Source organism: Tamandua tetradactyla, chromosome 9, assembly GCF_023851605.1.
Source record: "Tamandua tetradactyla isolate mTamTet1 chromosome 9, mTamTet1.pri, whole genome shotgun sequence".
Lineage (NCBI taxonomy): Eukaryota > Metazoa > Chordata > Mammalia > Pilosa > Myrmecophagidae > Tamandua > Tamandua tetradactyla.
In genome coordinates, this window is record NC_135335.1 from 111,609,746 (window position 1) to 111,636,761 (window position 27,016).

Consider the following 27,016-nt stretch of genomic DNA (forward strand, 5'->3'; position numbering starts at 1 on the left):
AAAAAAATACAGAAACCTAACATAAAACCTGAAGTACAGTGAAACAAGCAAAGGTTTATTATTGAAAGGAACCATAACATTAATTTAAATGACTTAATGTGTAGTAGTTTTGTGAATGCTGTGCTTTATGTCAGTAGTTCTCAATCTGTACTTCCAGGGTTCTGCAAGCAGTAAAATATTTAAAAGTTGTCATCTCTTTTGTCAGGTTGATATTTTGGCATTTGTTACGGATTGAACCATATCCCCTACAAAGACATATTCAGATCTTAACCCCTGTTAAACCCCTGTTAAATCTGTAGGTATGAACTTACTTGAAAACAGGATCTTTGAAGGTCTGGTTAATTAGGATGAGACCAGAATGGGCCTTAATCCACTGTGACTGGAGCCCTCACAGCAGAAGGAATTTGGACATAAGGAGTAGGAGACAGGAGACAGACAGGAAGAGTGGTGGTCATGGGATGAAGGTGGAGAGTGAATTATGAACTGCTGGAAGGCCACGCACAGAACACTACAGACTTGAAAGCATGGTCCTGCTGACACCTTGATTTTGGACAGTGTAGCTTCTGTTTTATTAAATATGTAATTCTCAGAAATTTGTCTTTAAATGGAATTTCACAAAGGGAATTGTTCTAGTTTGCTAGCTTCTGGAATACAATACACCAGAAACAATGACATTTAAAAAGGGGAATTTAATAAGTTGCAAGTAAACAGTTTTTGGGCAGCAGAAATATCCCAATTAAAGCAAGTCTGTAGAAATGTCCAATCTAAGGCATCCAAGGAAAGATACTTTGATTAAAGAAGGCTGATGAAGTTCAGGGTTTCTCTCTCAAGTGGAAAGGCACATGATGAACATGGTCAGGGTTTCTCTCTCAGCTGGAAGGGCACATGGTGAACATGGCATCATCTGTTAGCTTCCTCTCTAGCTCCTTGGGAGGTGTTTTAACTCTATCTTCAAAATTTGGTGGCAGGTGGTCTCTCTGCTTTGTGATTCTGTGACGTTCTGTTGTCCTTCTCTGCTCTCTCTGAATCTGTCTTTTATAGGATTCCAGTAAAGTAATCAAGACCCACCTAGAGTGGGTGGAGACACGTTTCCATCTAATCCAATTTAACAACCACTCTTGATTGAGTCACATCTCCAGGGAGATGATCTAATTAAAGTTTACAACATACAGTGCTGAAAATAGGGATTAGAAGAAACAGTTGCCTTTATGAAATGGAATTAGGATTAAAACATGGTTTTTCTAGGGTACATGTATCCTTTCAAACCAGCACAGGAATCAACTTACTTTCACTGTGACATCTTCACTAATCACCATCAGAAGTTTTGTTGTGAGGGTGGACCGCAGTGGCTCAGCAGGCAGTTCTTGCCTGCCATGCTGGAGACCTGGTTTTGCTTCCTGGTGCCTGTCTATGAAAAAGAAAAAAAAAGTTTTGTTGTGAAGCTATGAATGTTGGGTTTACTGTTCAGAAAGTAAAAGGTTTTTAGTGGATCAGATGTCTGGAAACAAATAAAAAAGGCATGCTGAAACTTACACATTTCATTAACTTCTAAGAGCCTTACTGATGGGAAGACAGAAGAAACAGTGAGTACATCTTGGCTCTGTAGGGATTTTAAGCCAATCTTCCTCATTTTGGTATGCTTTCTAAGACTGTTAACTGTATTTCAGGGAGTTCCATCCTGAAGGACTGTACAGAATGGCTGTTTGCAGAGGGATTTACTATTAGATGGTGGTAAACTTAGGAGAGCAGAAGAATAAATTATAGCAAATTAGTTGTGCTGTGATGTGGAATCCATCTTTCTAAGTAAAAGGGAAAAAGCACACAAAGGCAAGGCAAATGTAAGTCAAAAAGGCCACCAGTATCTATATTATAAAATATTACTATGCAAGGTTTTGTGGGCTTTGTTAACTTAGTTTTAGAATGACTAAAGGACGGTACCAGTACCCCTGATGTTACCTGAGAGCTGATTAAGATTGAAAGTAGAGGGCAGGTCACAGTGGCTCAGCAGGCAGAGTTCTTGCTTGCCATGCTGGAGACTCAGGTTTGATTCCTGGTGCCTACCCATGCAAAAGAAAAGAAAAGAAAAGGAAAAAAAGATTGAATGTAGGTTTTGAAGTTTTTCCTGGAAGCTAGTTGCTGCTTTGTTGGCTTACTTTCTGCTTCTCTTACAGTAGCCTACTAAGAACCAGCAGACAGTGGACGATAGCCAGTATCTTTGTAGCTTCTTCTCTTCCAGTAATTGACTTAACTGAAAACAGTTTTCCTCCATCCCAACTTAGAACTCCATCAGTACTTCATCCCAGCCACGCCTCTCATCCTTTGTCTTCTGAAGACTAGAAAAATAAGTACATCCTCTGTGGTGGCTTGAAGCTGTATGTAGCCCAGAAAAGTATATTAAATTTATCCATTCCTGGTGTGTAAACACATTATAAGTAGGACCTTTTGAGGAGATTACTTCAGTTAAGATGTGTCCCACCTCAATTAGAATTGGGCTTTATTGTATTACTGGATTTCTTTATAAGGAAATGACATTCAGACCCAGAGAGAAAGCTATGGAAGCAAGAAGCTGAAATCAGCAAAACCTGTGAAACTGGTAGAGAAGGGAGAGATCAGCAGGTGCCGCCATCATGCCTTACCATGTGACGGAGAAGCGAAGGATCTCCGGCAGCTGGTCATTTGGAGAATGCATCCCTTGATGATACTGTGAGCAAACAGATTCCCATTCCTTAACCTCACCCACTTCATGGTACTTGCTTTCAGGCAGCCTAGGAAACTAAAACATCCTCCTCAGAAGTGTGGGAATAATTCGAGAAGTTATTTAACTACTCTGTGTTTCTCATCTGTAAGTTTCCTTCGTCTATAAAATGGAGTTAATGGTCTCTACTTCATAGGAATGTCCCAATGATTAAAGGAACTAATGCCACTTAATAAGTGTTGTACTCAAATACAGTAACTGGTATTTAAAATGATAATATCAACCCCTTGACTTTATGTTTTTTTAAGTGGAGATTTTTATTTTAAAAATTTGGAGGGTGTACTATTTCCTGGCCCACTGATAATTAAAAAAGGAAAACAGGTATTTTTATACTTTCTGATATATAGCATCAGAAAGTATTATAAATAATTTGAATATATCCAGTAACATATAGTCAGCAAACCACATCTGATGCAATAACACTCAAGCTGTGTTCTGTAATGGAGTCTCTATAAATGCCAATCTCTATAATAGCTTTAGGAGGGCTATTGAGACCAGCTTCCTTTGGTGACATTGTTATATTATCCTGATAATGCCAATAAATTATGTTCTTAAGTTGTGTTTTGCCTCTGCTTGCTTGCTCTCCACTGATAAGTGCCCAGCACTGTGTTAGGTACTGTGCTAAATCGTACCATCAAGGACATTGCATCTCATCATGGAATATAGATATGGAACAAATAATTTAACATTATAATGAGTATTCTGAAGAAGAGCTAAAAAGACCTTTGGAAGAATATAAAATAACCAGAAATCACTCTTAGTCTAAGAGGTTAAATTAAAGAAGACCTCCCTTAGGAAGTGACATTTAAGCTCAGACCTGAAGGATGTGGTGGTAGTTCTAGATGTCAGAGGCAATCTTTCCAAATATCCAGGGATAACAGCAAGAGAGAGCTAATTGAGTGGAGTAAATGAAAGAAAGACTGAATTGCTCAACTGTGAGAGCCAGGGGCAGAGCCTGGGCTGCAGGCTGCTCAACAGAAACCTGGAAAGCCCCTGAAAAGAGTGGAAGAAAAATATGATCTGATTTGCCTTTTTAAAAAAGTCTCTAACTTCTGAAGTGGGAAATAAAAAACACCTTGGTAACTGGAACCATAATTTCTGGCCTAGAGTTTTTGAGGCCACACATTTACTTACTGATTATAGAGTATGTGAGGTGTAATCTCTTCCTCTCCACATATTCTTTCCTCAATCTGGAAAACAAAAGAGATTCTGCCCCATTTTACCTTTTGAACCCTTATTGATTCTTGATGTGGCTACATCAAGAGGGATATGATGTTCAGTAGTCCCTAAATTTAGTGACGTTTAAATTGATCTTTGAGTTTTACCTATCTATCATAAAGTACCCCTTCATCCTTTTATCTAATGATTTTAGTCTAGATCTGTCATTTCCTTAGTAGTTGAAAAGTGGTGATTCTGTTAGTCATATTTATTTGTCACTTAGGCTTAGGTTTGACTCATAGGTGAATTGAAATGAAGAGAAGCAGATAATCCAAAGGGTTAATTTCAAAGAATGTGGTTTATACATGGTGTGTTAGAATTTCTTTTCAATGCCTAAGATGAGTAAGCAGTAGCTCTAGTTGCCTGTTATTTTTTAATATATTGAATTATTCAATTCAACAACATATTTAGTTATCCCTGAGACATTATGTGATATTGTGAAGCACTACAAAGGCTTAAGACACTGATTATGCCCTCTCTAGACCCTTACAGTTTAGAAGAAATGAATGTACTCATTAGTACACATAATCGCTAGTGCAAAATGGCATGAGATGAGTACTAAACAGAGGCCTAGGTAACATGTGTGGGAGCTTAAAAAGTGATTCCTAAAGTGGCTCCAAGCTTATTCTCTACAGACAGATCCCAAACTGACTGGAAAAAAAAAAGCAAATCTTTTGTTGATTTGTACATTTCAAGGACCTGACCTTGGTTTTACATAGGACTTAGAGTTAAATGAATTAAGGCTTATTAAGTTTTAGAATTCATTAACCAAAACTTTGGAAACTAGAGTTTGCTGAGGACTGCAATTTAATATTCTAAGGATACCTAGCAATATAACAAAACTCTTTAACTGTTCTGGTGCATAATTTCAGAAGAATGTTTTATCAGGAGATTACAAATATTGTCTTGATTTTTCAATTGCTATTCATGGTTGTAAATTATTAAATTATTGATTTAGATTGTGTGTTGCTTATGTTACACCATGTGGTAAAACCTATGGTATTTAATGATATTTATGTGCATTGGTAATATTTTTGGCCTATTTTTGAAGAATTAGATTTTATGATATGTATACATTAATATTCTGAAAGGAAACTTTTAGACCTCTGTGCTGGTTTGGAAGGATTATGTACCCTAGAAAAACTGTGTTTTAATCCTGATCCATCTCTTGAAGGTAGCGGTTTCTTTTAATCCCTATTCAGCACTGAAGGTTGGAAACTTGATTAGATTATCTCCACAGAGCTGTGACTCACCCCCCTTGATTAGAGGGAGATGTGACTTTATCCATTCCAGGTGGGTCTTAATTAGTTTACTAATCAAGGAAACATTTTAGAGAGAGAGCTTGAGAGCCGTGAGACCCACGAGACCCACAAGAGCCCATGCAGTTAGATACCTTTGGAGATGAAGAAGGAAAACGCCCCTGGGGGAGCTTCATGAAACAAGAAGAGTGAAGAGAAAGCTAGCAGATGTTGCCATGTTTGCTATGTGCCTTTCCAAGTGAGAGAGAAAGCCTGAACTTCATTGGCCTTTCTTGAGTGAAGATGACCTCTTATTGGTACCTTAATTTGGACATTTTTATAGACTTGCTTTAACTGGGCCTTAGAACTGTAAAGTTGCAACTTAATAAATTCCCCCTTTTAAAAGCCATTCTCTTTCTGGTATATTGCATTCCTGCAGCTAGCAAACTAGAAAAACATCTTTAAAGCAAATGTCTGCAGAATATATTGAAATTCGTATGGTGACGTTTCCTTAGTTTCACCAAATTTATTTTCTATGGGAAAATGGGAGCTAATGAGGTAGATAGGCCAAATTTTGTCATATCTAATTGAGCCATAGCAAAAGAATTTGAGAATCACTGGCTTGGATTAAAAAAAGAAAGTAGAAACTGGAGAGTTCAGGGGAGGTATCATATGGATATGGGAAAAGATAGGCTGAGAAACCCAAGAGATTTGGGGAGAAGAAGAGATGAGTGGGACAGGATGAATATTCTAAAATGGTGGGGGGACAGTATATGCAAAGATATGGGGTTTTATATAAAGCACTGCCAAAGAACTGTAAATAGTTGGTACACTGGAACTTCAACATAAGATCCTTGAAAGATTAATTGTAGATGCGGTAAGTAAGCTCATGTCTTACTACATAGTATACTACTTGGCATGCTAAGTAGTTGGATTTTTAAATTTAGGCCATAGGGAGCAATAATAGGTTGTTGAAGATGAAACTAAATCATTTGGCTTATCAAAAATAGCTCTAATATAAAGGATTTAAAGATGTATTGAAGTAAAGGAGTTCAGTTAGGAAGCTGTTTGTTTTAGTTTGCTAAAGCTGCTGGAATGCAGTATACCAGAAATGGACTGGCTTTTTATAAAGGGGATTTATAAAGTTACAAGTTTACAGTTTTAAGGCTATAAAAATGTCCAAAAAAAAGCATCCAGAGAAAAAAACCTTGCCTCTGAAGAAAGGGTTGGATGGCATCCAGGATTTCTCTGTCAGCAGGGAAGGCACATGGCTGGTGTCTGGGGTTCTTGCTCCCAGTCCGTTACTTATGCTTCTGGTTCCACTGGTTTCCTCTTCAACATCGGTGGACCCTCACTTAGCTTCTCTATGTTGGCTTTCCAGGTTCTGTCTTGTTTAACATCTCATGGGAAGGCACAAGGATATGTGCTGGACTCTGGTTTCTCACATCTCTCCACATATCTATATTGGCACTCCAAATATCTCTGTAAATACTCTGCATCTCCAAGTGTCTGTGTCTGAGCGTTCTCCAAAATGTTTCTCTTTTAAAGGACTCCAGTAAACTAGTTAAGACCCATCTTGAATGGGCAGAGTCACATCTCCATCTAATCAAAAGGTCAGCCCACAATTAGGTGTGTCACATCTCTATGGAAACAACCTATCAAGAGGTTCCATGCTACAATATTGGATCAGGATTAAAAGAACATGGCTTTTCTGGGGGTACATAACAGTTGCAAACCAGCACACTGTTGGAGTGTCAGGACAATACATTTCTATTCTATGGCTAGGAACAGGATTGTGGTAAGTGGAGAGGGAGCAAATAGGATACAATGCTTTTCAATCATATTTACCTTCAATATGGCACTATTACTTATAATCCCACTAATGAATTACCATGACCTGTACCCATTCCTATACATTTAAGTTCAACCTCATTAATAAATCTGTACATATTAGGTAGCTACTCCCTCTTCTCTAGCTTCTTCTGTCTGTCTCTAGGATCCCCATATATTCTACATTTTAAGACTCTGAATTTGCATTTTCTAAGGGACTCATATTAGTGAAATCATTCCATAGCTGTCCTTTTACTTCTGGCTTATTTTACTCAGCACTATGTCCTCAAAATTCATCCATGTTGTCATGTGGAGCAGGACCTCATTTCTTTTTACTGCTACATCATAAAATATCTTTTCCATCCTTTGCTTTAAATCTATTTGTATCTTTGGGCCTTGTAGCTTTTGAGTCTCTCATAAACAGCATATAGATGGATCATGTTTAAAAATCCATTGTAACAATCTGTATCTTTCAGTTAGGGAGTTTAGTGCATTAACATTCAAAGGTATTACTGTAAAGGCAGTTCTTTTTTTAAAATTTGTTTTTATTGAGAAATCATCACACACATACATTCCATACATGCTATACAATCAAGGCTCACAATATCATTACATAGTTGTATATTCATCACCATGATCATTTTTTAGAACATTTGCATCCCTCCAGAAAAAGAAATAAAAAGCTCATATATACCATACATCTTACTCCTCCCTCTCATTGACCACTAGCATTTCCATCTACCTAATTTATTTTACCCTTTGTCCCTTGTATTTATTTATTTATTTATCCATGTTTTTTTACTCATCTGTCTATACCCTAGATAAAAGGAGCATCAGACTCAAGGTTTTCACAATCACACAGTTACATTGGAGATTTTTTTATCTTTATGCACTCGTCTTCAAGAATCAAGGCTACAGGAACACAGCTCAAATGTTTCAGGTATTTCCCTCCCCCACTTCAATACACCATTTTTCTCTTCCCCCTTTTGGTCAAGAAGGCTTTCTCAGTCCCTTTATGCTGGGCCTCAGCTCGTCCCAGGATTTCTGTCCCACATTGCCAGGGAGATTTCCCCTGGGAGTCATGTCCCATGTAGGAGGGAGGGCAGTGAGTACACCTGCAGAGTTGGCTTAGAGAGAGAGAGAGAGAACACTTCTGAGCTGCAAAAGAGATTCTCTAGGGATGACTCTGAGGCCTAATTTTAAGTAGGCTCAGTCTATCTTTTGCAGGGATAAGTTTCATTGGGGTGAACCCCAAGATCGAGGACTCAGCCTGTTGATTTAGTTGGCCCCATTGCTTGTGAGAATATCAGAAATTCTCCAATGGGGAAGTTGAATATTTCCCCCTTTCTTCCCATTCCCTCAAGGGGACTTTGCAAATACTTCTTTATTCACTGCCCAAATTACTCTGAAATTTATCAGGGCCTCACACTAACCTGGACAAACTAGCAAAATCTCATGCTCTATTCAAAGCTCCAAGTACTTACGGTGTTCAACTAAACTGACCATTCAAGTTAAATTAGGAAATGCATTACCCAAAATACAAATTTTGCACCCAGTAAACATCTCTCCCTTTAGTTTTACAAGGAAGTTAAGGTTTTAAAATATGGATGCTATCATCTTTTACTCTATATTTTGATATACCTTAATGCTCTCTAGATGAACTTCATTCATATCTCCACTTGAAGTCTCATCATTTTTCAACTATTTAAACTGTTCCTGTATGGGGTAGTGCTGACTTTGATAGCTTCAGAGCTTTAACTCTTGAGTCTGGGAGATTTTACCTGGCTACGGAGTCTGGTGTCACATCAATACCCAAAGTTTCTAGGAACGAACATGTTATATATAAACAGCTCAGTATCTCAGAATTTAGAATTAACAGTTGTGCTTCTTGAATACATGTGACTGCTATAAGAGTTTGTAATCTAGGACCCTTTACAATAGGTCCCAACTTGGTAACCCATGCTCTCTACTTTAGTTCACCGAGTTTGCATAATATAGTAAATCATGATAATATTTGTCTTTTGGTTTCTGACATTTCATTCAACGTACAGTCCTTAAGGCTCATTCACCTGGTTGCATGCCTCACAACTTCATTCCTTCTTGTGGCCACTCAGTAGTCCATTGTATGTATATGCCATAGTTCCCAGTTCCATTCCTCAGTCTTTGTACCCTTAGGCTACCTCCATTCATTGTGGATTGGGAACACTGCCTACATAAACACCAGTGTGTCAGTGTCCATTCATGTCCCCACACCCAGTTCCTCCAGGTATATACTGAGCAAGGGGGTTTCAGGATCATATGGTAAACCCACCCCTAGCCTCCTGTGGAAACACTACCCTGCCCTCTAAGGGGCTGCACCTCTCAGCTTCCCTGTTGGTGGTGAATAGATACATCTCTTTCTCTGAATTTTCTCTAGCACTTGTTTTAATAATAAAACTTCTCTGTTTTTAATAAAGTTTTTAATAAGTAAATAAAAAGTTTTTTTTTAACTTTTTTATTGTATAGTATAACATATATACTAAGCAAAGAAATAAAAAAGCAATAGTTTTCAAAGTACTCTTTAACAAATTGTTACAGGACAGATCCCAGAGTTTGTCATGGGCAATGATATGATCCTCTCGGATTTTTCCTTCTTGCTACTCCAGAATAAAGGAGGCTAGAAGGCTTGAATTTTTTTTTTTTATCACCATAGTCGACTTTCTTTTTTTTTTTTTGTGAAAAATAACATGTCTACAAAAAAGCAATAAATTTCAAAGCACAGTACCACAATCAGTTGTACAACATATTTGAGAGTTTGACATGGTTATAATTCCACAATTTTAAGTTTTTACTTCTAACTGCTCTAAGATACTGGAGACTAAAAGAGATATCAACTTAATGATTCAGCATTCATATTCACTTGTTAAATCCTATCTGCTCTGTATAACTTCAACATCAACTTTGATCTTTCCATCCCTCTCATAAGGGGTGGTTGGGCTATGGCCATTATAACTTTTTTATGTTGTAAGGGTATGTCACTAATATGGGATAGGGAGATGGAACTACCCGATGTTCTGGAGAGTCTTGGCCCTCTAAGTTTCAGAACTTATCTGGCCCAGGGACACATCTGGACCCATAGGTGTTCTTTACGATTGGCTGGAATGGTCCCAGTTGGGGGTTGGCACGTTATGATAAATAGCAATGTCTAACTGAAGCTTTAAGAGCAACCTCCAGAACAGCCTCTTGATTTTATTTGAATGCTCTCTGCCATTGATACTTTATTAGTTACACTTCTTTTTCCCAATTTAGTCAGAATGGAATTGTTGATCCCACAGTGCCAGGGCCAGATTTATCCCTGGGAGTCATCTCTCATGTCACCAGGGAGACTTTCACTTGTGGATATCATGTCCCACGTAGGGGGGAGGGCAGTGATTTCACTTGCAGAGTTGTACTTAGAGAGAGTGAGGCCATATCTGAGTAACAAAAGAGGTCCTCCAGAAGTAACTCTTAGGCATGCTTTATAGGTAGGCTAAGCTTCTCCGCTACCTACATAAGCTTCACAGGAGTAAGCCTCAAGATCAAGGGTATGGCTTACCTATTGATTTGGGTGTCCATAAAGTGTGACACAATACTAGGGGATTTCCCAATGGTAAAATTTAATAGTTCCATATTTTTTCTCCATCCCTCAAGGGACTTTGCCAGTACTTTTTGGTTAACTCCTTATTTTAGAATAGGATGTGTTAGACATTACATTAGGCTATACAAGAGGAAAGGACCTCTTTCTTATTCTGGGCTCCCTGTCATTCAGTTGTTCAAATGAGCTATACAGATAGGTTGAGTTAGTTGATTTGCTACAGAAAATTTTGGTTCCAGACCAAATAAACCTTTCTTCTTTTGGTCTCAGAGTGTATGTGTGGTTCTAAAATATAGACATTGTCTTCCTTACCCCTGCATTCTAAATTACTTTAACTCCAACCTGGTCTGCCTTGTTTTTATCTCTAAATATCAGGATATATATATATATATAAAACAGCCCCATGAAATCCAGTAATAATAATTACCACTTTGGACTAAAAGTGTCTGTTACAAAAGCTTATAAAAGCTTTTTCTTATCAACATTTTCTAAAGGAGACCATACCATTTTGTTTCTGGCTTATTTTGCCTTGCGAAGTGTCCCACGATTTCGTTCCTTTTTTATAGCAGCACATTTGTTCATAAATATGCACCATCATTTGCCAATCTGTTTCTCAGTCAGTGCATCCTTCAGCCACCTGCATTCATCAGGGGTCATGTATAGTGCCCAAAGTTCGCAGTCCATCAACATTCTCAATTTTAGATAATTTCATTGTTCCCAAGAAAAAGAAAACCAATAAACATACCCTTGCCAAATAGGAAATCTAAACCTTTTCTTTACTCTTGTCCCTCCCCCCATTATTTACCTCTGCTGTTGCTGTGGTAGTGTTGATGTTTTCCTTTTAAACATAGCGCATATCATGCAATAGGAGTTTCCCCCCCGTACCCTGGACTTAAACACTCTTTGTACATGAATAATACCTTTGAAGTCGTTCTTGCAAGACTAATTTATATTTCTAGTGTTAATCAGTGGAACACATGGTCTGTACATTGGTGAATCTTATTCACCTTCAATATGGTAATATTACATATAGATCCACTAGGGAACTGCTTTCACTTCTATCTATTCACTTGCTTTGGAGTTCAACCTCATTAGTTAACCGTTCTCCCATCTCTAGCATCTATGTATCTCTAAGTCCCCTATATTCTGTATTATAAGCCTCTGATTTTACCTTTACATTGGTCCTAAAAGTGGAACCATACAGTGTCTATCCTTTTATGTCTGGCTTATTTCACTCAGCATTATGTCTTCAAAGCTCATCCATCTTATGTGCTTCAGGACGTCATTTTGTCTTACTCTGCATACTATTCCATCGTACATATATACCACATTTTGTTAGAGTCCCTCATCTGTTTATGGGCATTTGGATTGTTTCCATCTTTTGACAATTGTGAATAATTCTCCCATGAACATCAGCGTGCAAATGTCTGCTTATGTTATTGTTTACAGCTCTTCTGGGTATATACCAAGTAGTGCTATTGCTGGGTCATAGGGCACTTGATATTTAGTTTCCTAAGGAACCACATAGTAGCTGCACTATTATACATTCCCAGCAGCAGTGTGTAAGTGTCCCAATTTCTCCACATCCTCTCCAACATTTATGGGTTCCTGTTTTATAGCAGCCATTCTTATAGGTGTGAGGTGGTATCTCATTGTAGTCTTGATCTGCATTTACCTTATAGCCAGTGGAAATGAGCATCTCTTCACATGCTTTTGAGCCATCTGTATTTGCTTTGCAGAAAAATGCCCGTTAATGTCTCTAGCCCATTTTATAATTGGGTTGTTTGTTCTTCCATTGTTGAGTTGTATGATTTCTTTGCATGTACAGGATATCAAACCTTTGTCCAGTGTGTGATTTCCAAATACTTTTTCCCATTGTGTTGGCTGCCTCTTCACCTTTTTGACAAAGTCTTTTGAAAAAATCCAGAAGCATTTGATTTTCTGTTTTTTTTTTTTATTGTTGCTTGTGCTTTGGGTGTAAGGTTTAGGAAGCTACCTCCTATTACTAGGTGTTGGATATGTTTCCTTTCAGTTTCTTCTAGAAGCTTAATGGTGCTAGTTCTTATATTCAGATGTTTGATCCACTTGAGTAATTTTTGTATAAGGTGTAAGATAGGAGTCCTCTTTCATTCTTTTGACTATTGGTATCCAATTCTCCCATGCCCATTTATTGAAAAGACTATTTTTCCCTGGTCAGGGGATTTTGGGGCCTTGTCAAAAATCACCTGACCATAGATTTGGTGGTCTGTTTCTGTACTCTTGGTTTGATTCCATTGGTCAATGCATCTGTCTTTGTGCCAGTACCATGCTGTTTTAACCACTGTCGCTTTGTAATAGGTTTTAAAGTCAGGGAGTGTTAATCCTTCCACTTTGTTCTTCTTTTTTTTTAGGATGCTTTTAGCTATTTACAGTCTCTTTCCCTTCCAGATGAATTTGGTAACTAGCTTTTCCTAATTTTCAGTGTAGATTGTTGGCTTTTTGATTAGTACTGTGTTGAATCTGTAGATCAAATTGGGTAGAATTGATATCTTAACTAAATGTAGCCTCCTTATCTTACCTTACTTTCCACCTATTAGATCTTCTTTGATTTCTTTTAACAAAGTTATGTAGTTTTCTGTGTAAAAGTCGTTTATGTCCTGTGCTGGTTTGAAAAGGTTTATGTACCTTAGAAAAGCCATGGTTTAATCCTAATCAACCTTGTGACAGCAATGTTTTCTTCTAATCCCTATTCAGCACAGTATGTTGGAAACTTTAATTAGCTTATCTTCATGGAGATGTGACTCAATCAAGTATGAGTTTTAAACTTGATTGTGTGGAGACATGTCTCCACCCATTCCAGATGGGTCTTGACTGGTTTTATTGGAATCCTTTAATAGAAGAAGCACTTTGGAAAAAGCTAGAGAACAACAAGAGAGAAAGCAGAGAATGCTGCAGAACCACAAAGCAGAGAGTCCACCAGCCCGCGACTTTTGGAAATGGAGAAGAAAAACACCTCTTGGGGAGCTTTGTTAAACAAGAAGCTGGAAGAAAAAGCTAGCAGATTTTGCCCTGTGTCCTTTCAGCCGAGAGAGAAACCCTGAACTTCATTGGCCTTCTTGAACCTAGGTATCTTTCCCAGGATGCCTTAGATTGGACATTTGTATAGACTGTTTTATTTGGGACATTTTCTTGGCCTTAGAACTGTAAACTAGCCATTTATTAAATTCCCATTTTAAAAACCCATTCCGTTTCTGGTGTGTTGCGTTCTGGATGAAGTAGAATGCATTCCTAGTTAAGTTTTTGATTCTTCTAGTTGCTATTTTGAATGCAGTTTTTTTCCTTAACTGACAACTCAGGTCATTGTTTGTGTATAGAAATGTTAACTAATTTTTGCACATTAATTTTGAATCCTGCCACCTTGCTGAATTTATTAAGGCAAGTAATTATGTTGTGGATTTCTCAAAATCTTCCAAGTATACTATTATGTCATCTGCAAATAATGATAGTTTTACTTCTTCCTTTTCAATTTGAATGCCTTTTATTTCTTTGTCCTGCCTGATTGCTCTAGCTAGTTGTATAATGGTGGTGACAGTGGGCATCCTGTTTCATTCCTGATCTTATGTGGAAAGCTTTCCGTCTCTCTCCATTGAGTGTGATGCTGGCTATCATTTTTTCATGTATTCCCTTTATTGTGTTGAGTAGCTATCTTTGATTCCTATCTTTTGGAGTGTTTTTATCAGAAAGAATGTTGAATTTTGTCAGATGCTTTTTCAGCATTAATTGAGATGATCGTCTGATTTTTCTCTTTCAACTTGTTAATGTGCTGTATTACATTAATTGATTTTCTTATTGAGTCATCCTTTCATTCCTGGTATAAACTCTGCTAGGTCATGGCGTGTAATTCTTTTAATGTGTTGTTAGATTTGATTTCCTAATATTTCATTGAGAATTTTGCTTCTGTGTTCATTAGGGAGATTGGCCTGTAGTTTTCCTTCTCATAGATCTTTACCCGGTTCTAGATTAAATTGATATTAGCTTTATAAAATGAGCTAGGTTTAGTTCCCTTTTCCTCAGTTTTTTCGAAAAGTTTGCGGAGGATTGGTGTTAGTTCTCTTTGGACTGTTTGATAAAATTCCCCTGTGAGGCCATCTGGCCCTGGGTTTTTCTTTGTAGGAAGATTTTTGATGATTAATTGAATCTCTTTACGTGTGATTGGTTTGTTGAGATCTTCTATTTCTTCCTGAGTCAGTGTAGCTTGTTTGTGTGTTTCCGGGAATTTGTCCATTTTGTCTAAGTTGTCTAGTTTGTTGGTGCATATTTGTTCATAGTATGATTTCTTTTATTTCTCTTATGATTTCTTGTATTTCTTCTTGGTCTGTGGTTACACACTTCTCATCTATGATTTTGTTTATTTGCATGCACTCTCTTTTTTTTCTTGTCAGTCTTGCTGGTGGCCCATCAATGTTATTAATTTTCTCAAAGAAGCAACTTTTGGTTTTAGTGATTCTTTCTATTGTTCTTTTGTTCTCTCATTCATCTCTGCTTTAATCTTTGTTGTTTCTCTTCTTCTATTTGTTTTGAGGTTAGTTAGCTGTTCTTTCTCAAGTTCCTCCAGGTGAGCAGTTATGTCCTCGATTATTACTTTTGTTTTTTAATATAAAGCATTTAGGGCAATGAATTTTCCTCTCAGCACAGCCTTTGCTGCATCCCATAAGTTCTGATAAGTTGTATTCTCATTTTCATTCATCTTCAGATAGCTGTTGATTTCTCTAGCAATTTCTTCTTTGACCCACTGGTTGTTTAAGATTATGTTATTTAATTTCCATGTATTTGTGAATGTTCTCATTCTTTAGTGGTTATTGAGATCCAGCTTCATTCCATTGTGATCAGAGAAAGTGCTTTGAATAATTTTAATGTTTTTAAATTTATTAAGACCTTTTTTGGGCCTCAGCATATTATCTATCCTGAGGAATGTTCTGTGAGCACTAGAGAAGAATGTATATCCTTGTGTGTTTGGGTGCATTGACCTATATATCTCTGCTAGGTCTAATTCATTAATCAAGTTTTTTAATTTCTTTGTTTCCTTGTTGATCTTCTGTCTGTTTGTTCTGTCTATAGAGGAGAGTAGTGTATTGAAGTCTCCTTCTGTTATTGTTGAAACATCTGTTGCTCCCTTCTGTTCTGCCAGTGTCTGTTTCATGTACTTTGGAGCACCTTCATTGGGAGCATATACATTTATAATTGTTATATCTTCTTAGTGAATTGTCTCTTTAATTAATATATAGCTTTCTTCGTCTCTTATGATGCCTTTACATTTAAAGTCTGTTTTGCCCAATATCAGTATAGCTACTCCTGTTTTCTTTTGCTTACAACTTGCATGGAAAATATTTTTCCATCCTTTCACTTTCAACCTATTTGTATCCTTGTGTCTAAGAGGAGTTTTTTTGTAAGCAGCATATAGCTGGATTATATTTCTTAAATCATTCTACCAATCGTATCTTTTAATTGGTAAGTTCAGTCTGTTAACATTCAAAGTTATTACTGCAAAGATATTTCTTAAATCCACCATCTTATTTTTTCTATCTTGTATGAAATATGTGTTCTTTTCCCTCTTTCTCTTTTTATCCTTTAAGTTACCCATACTGGCACTCTTCAATTCTCTGCCCTCCTGCAGACCTACCTCTCCTGTCTTTTTTTTTATAACTGGTAGAATTCCCTTTAGTATTTGTTGTAGGTCTGATCTCTTGTTGACAGATTCTTTCACGATTTGTTTGTCTGAAAATTTTAATCTCTCCCTCAGTTTTGAAGGACAGTTTGGCTGAGTACAGAAATCTTGGCTGGAAGCCTTTCTCTTTCATGATCTTAAATATATCATTCCACTGTTTTCTCACCTCCATGGTGCCAATTGAGTAGTCTGACCTTAGTCTTATGTGGTTTCCCTTGTATGTAGTAGATTGTATTTCTCTTGCCACTTTCAGACTTTTCTGCCTCTCTTCAACATTTGACAGTCTGATTAGTATGCATCTTGGGGAAGGCGTATTTGGATTTATTCTCTTTGGAATTAGTTGGGCTTCTTTGACTTGTATATTTATGACCTTCATAAGGGTTGGGAAGTTTTCCCCCATTATATCCTCAACTGCTCTTCCTAGCCCTTTACTCCTCTCTTCTCCTTCTGGGACACCAATGATTCTTATATTTATGTGCTTCTTTTTGTCTATTGTTTCATTGAGATCCAATTCACATTTTTCCATCTTTTTGCCACTAGCTGTTTTGAGTGTTTGAAATCAGTTATCCTGTCCTCTGTATAGCTTATTCTTTCCTCTGACTCTTCAAATCTGTTGTTGTGTGTCTCTAGTATGTTTTTTATTTGGTCTCCAGAGTCTTTAATCTCTGTTGTATCTGCTATTTTTCTATTTATTTTTTAGAATTCCTCTTTATGCTCTTCTACTATCTTCTTCATTTCCTTTATGTCGTTAGCCATCCCAATTGTTTTATAAGGTAGAGTTGTATGAACATCTTTGATTGATGGTTGCAACGTCTGTGTATCCTCTCGTGTTTTAATTTGGTCGTTAGGCTGGGCTATATCTGTCTTCATTGTGATATGATTAATGATCTTCTGTTGTTTTCGTCGCATGTAAATATTTTGATTGATTTACTTTGAGAGTTGATTTCCTTAATAATCTAAAGCCTTGTATTTGCGGGTGGATATGTAGCAGGATGCAGGGTACGGGGCAAGACACAGCAATGTGGTGATGCCTTGCAGTGCAGGTATAAGCACAGGTTGGGGATATTGTGCTGGTGATTGGAAATGTCGGCACCCAGAGGCCAGAGAGGATATAGCTGTGCAGGTACACCAGTCTGGGGAGTATAACCCTGATGTGCCTAGTCTAGGGCATGGGGCCCTTTGTGCCCATGTCCAGAGCTATGGCCTTGAGTTGCCATTATGCTTTCATGGGCTGGGGGCAGATGTGGAAAGCGCAGGTCAGCACTTTCTCAGAGCTGGGAAGTGTAACTGATGGCCATGCGCATGCGTGGGTCTAGGAGTGCCGTAAACTGATGTTCCCAGAGCTGGAGGATGTGGTTGGGGTCCATGCACATGCACTGGTCTAGTAGTGCTGTAAACTGATATTCCTAGAGCTGAGGATCATAACTGGCAGCCAAGCACATGTGCGAGTCTAGGAGTGCTGTAAATTGATGCTCAGAGCTTATGGGGGACAGGGTGAGGCTATACGACACTATGGGTGGGGGCAGCTGTAGCCTGGCTATTGAGTTAGGTGCCCACAGCCTTTATGCTCTGGTGACAGCCTGCAGGGAGCAGGGAGGGAGAGGCAGTGCTTGAGAGACATGTAGGAAAGGTGGTTTGGGCTGCGTTTGGTGTGGGGGTTTGGAGCGGGAATGCATTTGAGAGTTGGTTGTGCAGGGGCTCTTGGTGCATGTGGAGTGGGGGCAGGTGACAGGATTCAGGTGCGTGGGTTGTGGGGTGAGTTGTGGGGTCACGGGGCTGTGCTGGTGAGGGTACCACATTCAAGGAACACATCTTGGCTTACTTCCTGGTCCCCATCTCTCCCATCTGTGCACTCCTGTGGGCTCCATGCTCTGTGTTAGCTCTAGTCCTCTGCCTCTCAGTTGCTCAGCCTCTGCAACCAGGGCTGCCCTGTGTGGTGCAGAAGCTGCACTCCTAAATTGCCATCTCAGTTGCCCTCTAGTCCCTTCTCTAACTTTTCATTGCAGCAGGCTGAACTTGATCTGCTGTATTCAGCCATCTTCCTGGAACTCTTGTAAAGGTAGTTCTTGAATCTACTATCTTTTGGTTATCCTTTGGTTTTTATTTATCAGATCTCATTTTGTTAAGAAATGTGGGTGAGGCCTCAGTTTGAAATGGATTGGATTTGTGTGCAACACACCTCTCTTGAATTCATTAGTTATTTATTGATTAATATAAGAAAGACAGAAGAATAAAAGTAAGTTATATCACCAGGTGGGAATTCACCAACACCTGAAAAAGAACACTGGGGAATCCCAGAAGCAGCATTTTTAGGATCCCATTGGGAAAGTCCAAAGTGGAGCGTCCTCCTCTTGGATGAGATTCCAAAGTCTAGCTGTTTGTGGGCAGTTTATGTAATGCTTTTTCATAAAATAGTGGCTAAATTCCAATTAGCTTACGTGACCTGGCTCAGGTGTTTTCATGAGACTGGCTAGGTCCCAGGAAGAACTTTCTTTGAGTGTGAACAACGTTATGAAAGTACATTTCCTTCTGGGAGGGTAGCCAGTCCCTCAAGTTGTATTGCACAAATTTGTGGTTAGTATAAATGGTCACAGAACAGTCAGTATGTTCCTGGGCAAGACTGGAAGATCCTTATGCCCAATAGTCACAGTTACAATCTTTCCTCATGCCCAACAGTCAGTCATATTTCAGATCTGTATATACTTTTCCCTCTCTCTTTTTGTTCTTTAAGTTACCCTTACTAATCATCTTTAATTCTGTGTTCTCTCCCAGATCTCTCCCGTTTGTTTGTTTTTTTCCAGCCAACAGAACTCCCTTTTGTATTTCTTGCAGAGCAGGTCTCTTGTTAACAAATTCTCTCAGCATTTGTTTGTCTGTGAAAGTTTTAATATCTCCTTCAGTTTTGAAGGACAGCTTTGCTGGGTAAAGAGTTCTTGGCTGGCAGTTTTTCTCTTTCAGAATCTTGAATATATAACACCATTGCCTTCATGGTGCCAGTAGAGTAGTCAAACTTAGTCTTATGTGGCTTCCGTTATATGTGGTGATTTGGTTTTCTCTTTCTGCTTTCATGACTTTCTGCTTCTTCTGCATTTGATAGTCTGATTGGTATGTGTCTTGGAGGGGATCTATTTGGATTTATTCTATTTGGAATTCACTGGACTTCTTTGACTTGCATATTTATGTCTTTTTTAAGGGTTGGGAATAATCTTCAGTTATCTCCTCAAATAATCTTCCTAGCCCTTTACTTTTCTTGTCTTCTGCAACACTATTGATTCTTATATTTGTGTACTTCATGTTGTTCATCATTTCTCTTAAATTCAATTAAATTTTTTCCATCTTTTTTGCCATTTGTTCTTTTGTATGTTTGAATTCAGTTGCCCTATTCTAGCTCACTTATTCTTCCTCTTCAAATCTGCTGTTGTAGTGTCTCTAGTATATTTTTTATTTGATCTACAGCATGTTTTATTTCCATAAAACCTGCTGTTTTTCTATTTATTCTTTCAAATTATTTTTTATGCTCTAGTGTCTTTGATATCCTTTATGTCTGCAGCCAACCCATTGGATTTATTTAGGATATTTGTGTGAACATTTTTGTTTAGTTCCTAATTCTGTGGCTCCTCCAGTGTTTTAATTTGATCATTTGGCTGAGTCATATCTTATTGATCTTCATATGCTTAGTTATTTTTTCGTTGCTTTTCTGTCATTTGATTGTCTTGATAAGTTTGTTTTGAAAGCTTATTTCCCTTGCTTGTCTAAGAGTTTGTAGTTCCTTGGGTTTGCCTTGAAAGTCTCTGCACTTGGTTTGTCAGTAATTCTCTGCCAAACCAAAACTGGGACCTCATGCAGGAGGTACAACTCTAATTGAAGATCTCTTAATAGCTAGGGAAAAAGGCAGTTTGCAAAACTGTACTTTCCCTGCCTTCCCAGTAGATGATGCTCTTGAGACTCCTCTTCCCTCAGGCCCATCTCTCCCTGACTACAGCAGCTGCAGGGCAGGATGGAAACCAGGTATAAATTCAATCAAGGCTGTAGGTCTCCATGAAAACTGAAAGTGGCCAACCCTGGGGCTGGGTATGGGGAGTGGACAGTGTGTACCTTGGTGGAGAATCGCTTTGGTCCTGGTGGGTCTCTTGTTTCCCAGGTTCTCTCATGGTATGGCCTATTCACCCCATCCTCTCAATTGTAGTTTCTCTGCTTTTTCATCCAGATCCTCCCTATTTAATGTAGAAGTCCCTGTCTGGTCACTTGTACCCTGGAACTACTGCCCCAGTCATTTTTCTGTTCTTTCTCTAGTTGTTCCAGTATGTAGGGATGAACTCAGCCTGTCCTATTCTGCCATCTTCCTGGAAGTAGTATAATTTTGCTAAACAATAAAGATCAAAATTTAGAAATATTATTTTCTCTATATAGTCTGAACTGGCTAAACTATTCAGGCATTTTATTTCCTAAGTTGATATGTATTATATATCTCAAACTTTAAGTAACTTTACCTCCCTTGGCTACTTGTCTTTTTATCTTGGCTTTTTTTGGTTTGAAATTTTAAGAAATATATAGAACATTGATAAAGGATTTCTGAATTCTTTGGCCATTTCACTTTTGATTTTTTTTCTTATCCACTAACAGACGAACTTTAGCTCTTGAGAAATTGTGAACTCAATATATTTTCTCTTATGCCGTGACTTTTATTCTATGCATGAAGTATAACAGAAATGATAAACTTAATAAATCATGAATATTCTAATAATGTCAAGATTGAGAAGACTGGCTTGAGTTCTGTAGGTACCATACTAACAATATGACAGATTTTCTTAAATTTAGAACACCAATGGTGATGTCATATTTCAAGAGAATTAAATTATGAATTATGTTCAATAACCAAGACAGAAGTAACTTTCTTTTTAAATGAATACTGATAGCTTTGAGCAGATGATGCCATTATTATACATAAATTAATTATATAATTAATTATAATTTTATTATATATAAAATTAATTTTAATATATAAAAATGATGCACTGCTGGAGAGCATAAGTTTGAAATTATATACCTTTACTGTTCTGATAGAAAATTTAGGATATTCACATTCAAAGCTCTATACATTAATTACAAAAATGTTTTCTGTTGACTCACTTTAATAAAAGATTAATGTATCAGTCAGTGTAAAGAATGGCAAATCACAAAACTGTTGTCTTTATGTGAGAAGTTTGTAACTTTACGTTAGACTTTTCTGTCTTAGCTCATTCCTAGTTGTTCAGGATTTGGATTCTGAAAGTCTTCAGCATTTAACCAGTATTTTGGTGACAGGGACATATTTAATCTCTTTTTTTGTCATACATCACTTATAATGAGAGAACAGCAGAAACACATTGGTGCATCTTCCCCATTCTTCAGCTCTTCCTTTGTGATGGAGAAGTTATGCCTGTATGGTCAGGGTAGGACAGCACATCTTTAATTCCTTGTATCTTTGAAAGTTATAGACTTCTACCTATCATGCAACATCAACCTTTTAACCAGGGCCAGCCAATGAGTTGTCATCCGTACTGCAGACTCTGCTCTCTGTTGGGTATTCTTTATCCACTTCTTTCAATGGCAGCAAGAGGTTGTATTGATAGACAAAGAGAGTGAGGGAGTAAGAAAAAGAAAGGGGGAAGAACATGTCTCTGAAATTGTTACGTTTTTAACGACTTTTTTGGGGGGAGGGGATAGGCAGCCTCCGGGAAACTGAAGACATTTTTATATTGAAATATAAGATAAATACAGAAAAGTGAATGAATCACGTATGTACAGCTTGATGAATTTTCACAAAGTGAACACACCAAGACCAAGGAACTACTAGTATGTTAGATGTTAGTACAGCACCAACACCACAGAATCTTACCAAGTGCTACATGAGTCTGTTATTTAATTTGTCAGTTTGTCTCAGCAAATTTCTTTGAGCAGCACAATTTATATGAAAATTATAATAGTGAGCAAATAGTTTTTAATCCCCTCCTGTGTGCTGAGAGGGCAAAGAAATACCACATGAATATGAATTTTTTTTTTTTGGTTTGTCCCAGTAGTTGGCCAGATATACTTAAGACTTAACATTGGAAAAAGACGTTGTAAGCTGAATTCTCTGCCGTATCTTGTTCATTTGATTTCAGCAAACATTTGTTGAGTATTTGTTTGGTGCCAGGTACCATGTTTTATTGTGATAATACAGAATTGAATAAAGTATGACAATCACAGTTTAGTGGATAAGATATATCCACACAGATGAATATTGTATTGCATGGCTAGTGTTCTGTATGCAGTGTGCTATGAGAACAAGAGGAGAGAGTAATTGTATTTTCTTGGGGGTCATATGCCAAAGGAGAATTTGATTTGACTGTTAAAGGATAAGTAACATTTCTTAATGTAGTCAGGGGAAAAGAGAAGGTCTGATATTACAGAAAGAAAAGCAGTATATTTAAATGTGTGGAAGCATAAAACCTTCTGTCTAGAGAACTGTCAAAGGTCTATAAAATGTTGTTGTGGAGTGTTCATGGAGGGGCGCTGAGAACCAGTTTGGAGTCAGCTTGTAAAGAGCCTTTTCTTTTTAAGAGAAAAGATTGAGTTATCTATTTATTCTCTTTACAGAAAATGAAATTATAAAATCCTTCTCTTATTAAGAGGCAGTCAAAAAGTATACATAAGTGTAGGGAAAAAGTATAGAGTTTTGTCAGAGCATATGACTTTTTGAAGTTTTGAGTATGTAATGTATGCTGTAAAAGTTTTTTTTAACTTTTGATTTTGAGATAATTGTAGATTCACATTCAAGGAAGAAATCAAAGAGATCCTGTATACCTTTCCTTTTTCCCCAGTGTTAACATCTTGCATAACTATAGTATAACATCACAACCAGGAAATTGATCTTGATACAATTCACCTACTTTATTCAGGTTTTACTAGTTATATGTACTCATTTGTATCCATGTGTGTACTTAATTCTGTGCAATTTTATTATACATGTAGATATGTGTGGTCACCACCACAATCAAGATATAGAATAATTCCAGTACAAAAATTCCTTGGTTGCCTAAAGGGCTTTTTTGTTTTTGTCTTTGAACATATTATGGAGCTTAGATTGTATTCCTGTAGGTGGGTGTCTCTCAAAGTGTAGTCTTCAGACTACCTGTATCAGAATCACCTAATGTGCTTGTTAAAGATGCAGATTCTTGGGTCTTATCCTAGACACACTGAATTAAAATCTTTGGAGTTGTGGCCCAGTGACCTGCATTTGTATAATCTCCCCAGGTGCTCCATATTTCATATCTGTGAGGATCAAAAGGAAGACATTCATTTAAAGTCCTGAGGTGAGGAGGTTTAGAAAGGCACTGTCCAGTAGATGTGTAATGCAAGCCGTATGGGTAACTTAAAAAATTCTAGTAGCTGCCTTAGAAAAGTAAAAAGAAAGATGAAAATACTTTTTATAATATATATAGTTAAGTCAGTATAATGATGTTATTTCAACATGTAATATAAATATTACTGAGATGTTTCACACGTTTTTTGTATTAAGCTTTCAAAATCTGGTGTATATTTTACACTTACTGCACAGTTTAGATTGGCGATATTGCAAATGCTCAATAACCATATCTGTCTAGTGGCTACTGTATAGGTAGCAGAGATCCAGACAAAGCAAATGCCAACAAAGGCCCTGGTTTCCTGAAGAGATGCATGTAGATATATAAGAATTGTATTTGATATTTGACAGTTGTAAATATTGGTCTAGAGCTTGGAACAAGGTCGGGGCTAGATGTATAGACTTAATAATCTTTGATATAGAATAGCTATCATACAGAAATAGTATAATTTTTAGTGGTTCTCAACCAAAACTTAATAGAATCACCTGCAGGGCTTTTTCTAATTGCACACTGGCATCCCCCAGAAGGCGTGGACAAATCTCTAGGATGGCCTGGGTAGGTATGGAATTTCCTCGAAGGTGATTCAGATATGTCCCCTCCCTCTTGTCCTTTTTCCTGCCTGAGAATAACTGGTTAAAAGAAAAATGAGGATAAAAAAATTTAAGAGAGAGGTTAAGAGGAGTGCTAAGGAAGTTAAATAAAGGGAAGGTTTCAGTAATGAAGAAAAATATGTCAAATGAGGAGGGTAGGGCATTTACAAATTAAGAGATTCTTGATCATCATTGAGAACATGGTTTTCGTAGAGTTGTCACCTTGGTAAGATGAGTTCTGGAGGTGAGTCAGTGCAGAGAACAGCTGCCTAAGTACCCAAATATCAGAGTTAGGCTGGCTGCAAGTCCTTACTGCTCCCTCCTCGCCAGAGTTCCTTAGGCCCTTCTTTTAAACTTGCTTAGGAACCATCTGTGTCACTCTCTTACAGTACTTAACAGCAATTGCATTTTAGTAAATTCTGTACCTACATCTCCCTCCTCGCCCAGACTACACTATAGAATCACCTAGGGAATTTTTTTAAAAAGTGCGCATTCCTGACCCCCTGCTCATCTCAGACCATGTAAGTTGCAATTTCTAAGGGGGTACCTAGGCATCACTCTTTTTGAAAAGCTTCTCATGTGATTCTAACATGCTAGGATAGAAAGCTATTGATCTGCAACATCATGAACACCTCTAAGACAGAAAATAGTTTTTACTCATCTTTGGGAACCCTGGGTTTGACTCAGTGTCTGGAACTCTTGGTAAATATTTGATGAATGAATAAAAAATGAAAGAAAGAGTGAACAAATGAGAAAATGTGTCCAGGGAATTAGGCTGGCACTGATGAGTAGCCCAAGAAGTTAAAATAGCTTTTCTTTTTCACAGTTACAAGGGAACTTATTAAATGTATATTCATGTGAAACATTTATCCCAAGTTGGTTTAAAAAGTATTAACATAAAATCTCAAGTATAAAAACAGACTAAAAATTGGTGGGTCTATTCTCTGAGTCTTGTTTGACTATATATACCGCAAGATATGTTATAATTATTCCTCTGGGTAAAGGAAAAATTATTGCATTCTGGATAAAGGATTTCTGCTATCAATTTAAGCACTTCCAATTTTCACAGAATTAACTAAGACTCAGTAAATCCTATTATATTTAAAATTTAATGCTGTGGCTTTCAAAACATCTTATTTACAAAAATATTTATAGTACTTCCTTATATTTCTTTTAAAGTGACTGCAGTAACTTATTTGGTTTTTCAGCAGTTGCTTTTTACTACTTTTAGTAAGGGACAAATAGAAAGCAATAGATATAAGATCTCTGCAAATAGGAAATAAACTGGTGTAGCTAACATAATGCGTCATAATCATATGGAATTTTCAAACTAGAGTGCTTTTGTTAACTCAATAAACTATAGTTCTCTTTCTTCTGCTCCACATGTACTATGCTGTGCTAAGCATTTAGAAACTTAAGTTAGTTTAGTATTCTAAAATGTGTTAATGTTTCTACAGATGAAAAGAACTGAAGAATTGGTAACTAAAAATTATAAAGAAGAAGAAATAACTATTCTTCATTGTTGGAAATGTAGAGAATGTATAACAAGTTCTGGTTGTTTCATGAAATACCATGGGAATCAGGTGATTAAGGTGAGTACTGCTGACTGCACTTTTCAGACTATTTGCTAGTACAGGAATGCTATAGACACATATGCACTCAGAGCTCTCTACACTTGATTAGGCTCTTACTCTGTTTTGCCTGACCCCCTCAAAACATCCAAAATAATATCTAAAAGGTACCCCACCTTCTCCAGTTAAAATTAATTTTACCTTTAGCTGCAAACATTAACATGACCATAAAGTTTTGAGTATTATAGACATAAGTTAATGATATTGATCGATGGTTTTTATCTCTACCAGGAGTGAATTTTAATGATCACCACAGAATTAAATTCGGGATCCCCTATGTTCAAATACAGTCCCTAAAGGAGAAAGCTCATGTACAGTTCAAAGGCTAGTAACCCACAAGAAAAGCTGGATAATATTTGAAAGCATTTGATTGGTCATCCGGGGTAAATAAATGTTTTTAAAACAAAATAAAATTTCTAAACCTCTCTAAAAGCAATATCAAAAAGGCAGATCTGGTGCAAACTAGAAATTTATCCTTGGGCTTTGCAGGGAATTCCAAATTCAGCAGACAGTTGCTACAGTTACTTCTCAATGCTTTCTTCCATTTGTTCAAGAGACATACTCAGTTTTTTGTTTGTTTGTTGTTTGCTTGTCTATTACCTCAGCCACATTAAATCATGATGATTTCCTCTCTATTTCAACAAACAGCCAACTTAGCTGAAAGTAGCTCTTATTGTATAATTACTATATGCTAAGCACTTAAAAAAAAGTGATGTACAATTTTAATTGCAAAACTTTTTTTTTCATGCTAAGGTTACTTTGTTGGGTATAATTTGCATAGAGTTAAAAAAAAAAGTATACAGCTTGCTAAATTTTATCAACCCTGCTACAAACCAAATCAAGATATACATTTCCATTACCCTAAACTTTCTCTCCTACCCTTTTCCAGTTAATACCCTTTCTCTCACAAGGCAGTCCTATTTTGAATTCTGTCACCATAGAGTAGTTTTGCCTGTTCTTGACCTTTATTCATGTGGACTCATGTGACTGATTTTTCTCAGTTGTTGAGATTCACTAATGGTTTTGCATGTATCAATAGTTTGTTCGTTCAT

General features: G+C 37.2%; 1 protein-coding gene across 12 annotated transcripts in view; it reads left to right on the forward strand.

Annotated features, from left to right (window-relative positions):
• Positions 1–27,016, forward strand: part of RNF180 (ring finger protein 180) — a 337,143-nt gene that overhangs the window by 11,448 nt on the left and 298,679 nt on the right. For 3 of the 12 annotated variants that reach the window (XM_077117280.1, XM_077117281.1, XM_077117286.1), the window contains exon 2: positions 25,791–25,925. The exons of 1 other annotated variant lie outside the window; for it this stretch is intronic. In XM_077117280.1, the coding sequence (XP_076973395.1) occupies positions 25,791–25,925 (135 nt within the window). Of the gene's footprint in view, positions 1–489; positions 1,839–1,909; positions 2,704–23,263; positions 23,693–25,487; positions 25,926–27,016 lie in introns of those variants that run through there. 8 more of the 12 variants (XM_077117279.1, XM_077117288.1, XM_077117278.1 and 5 more) reach the window with 6 other exon arrangements.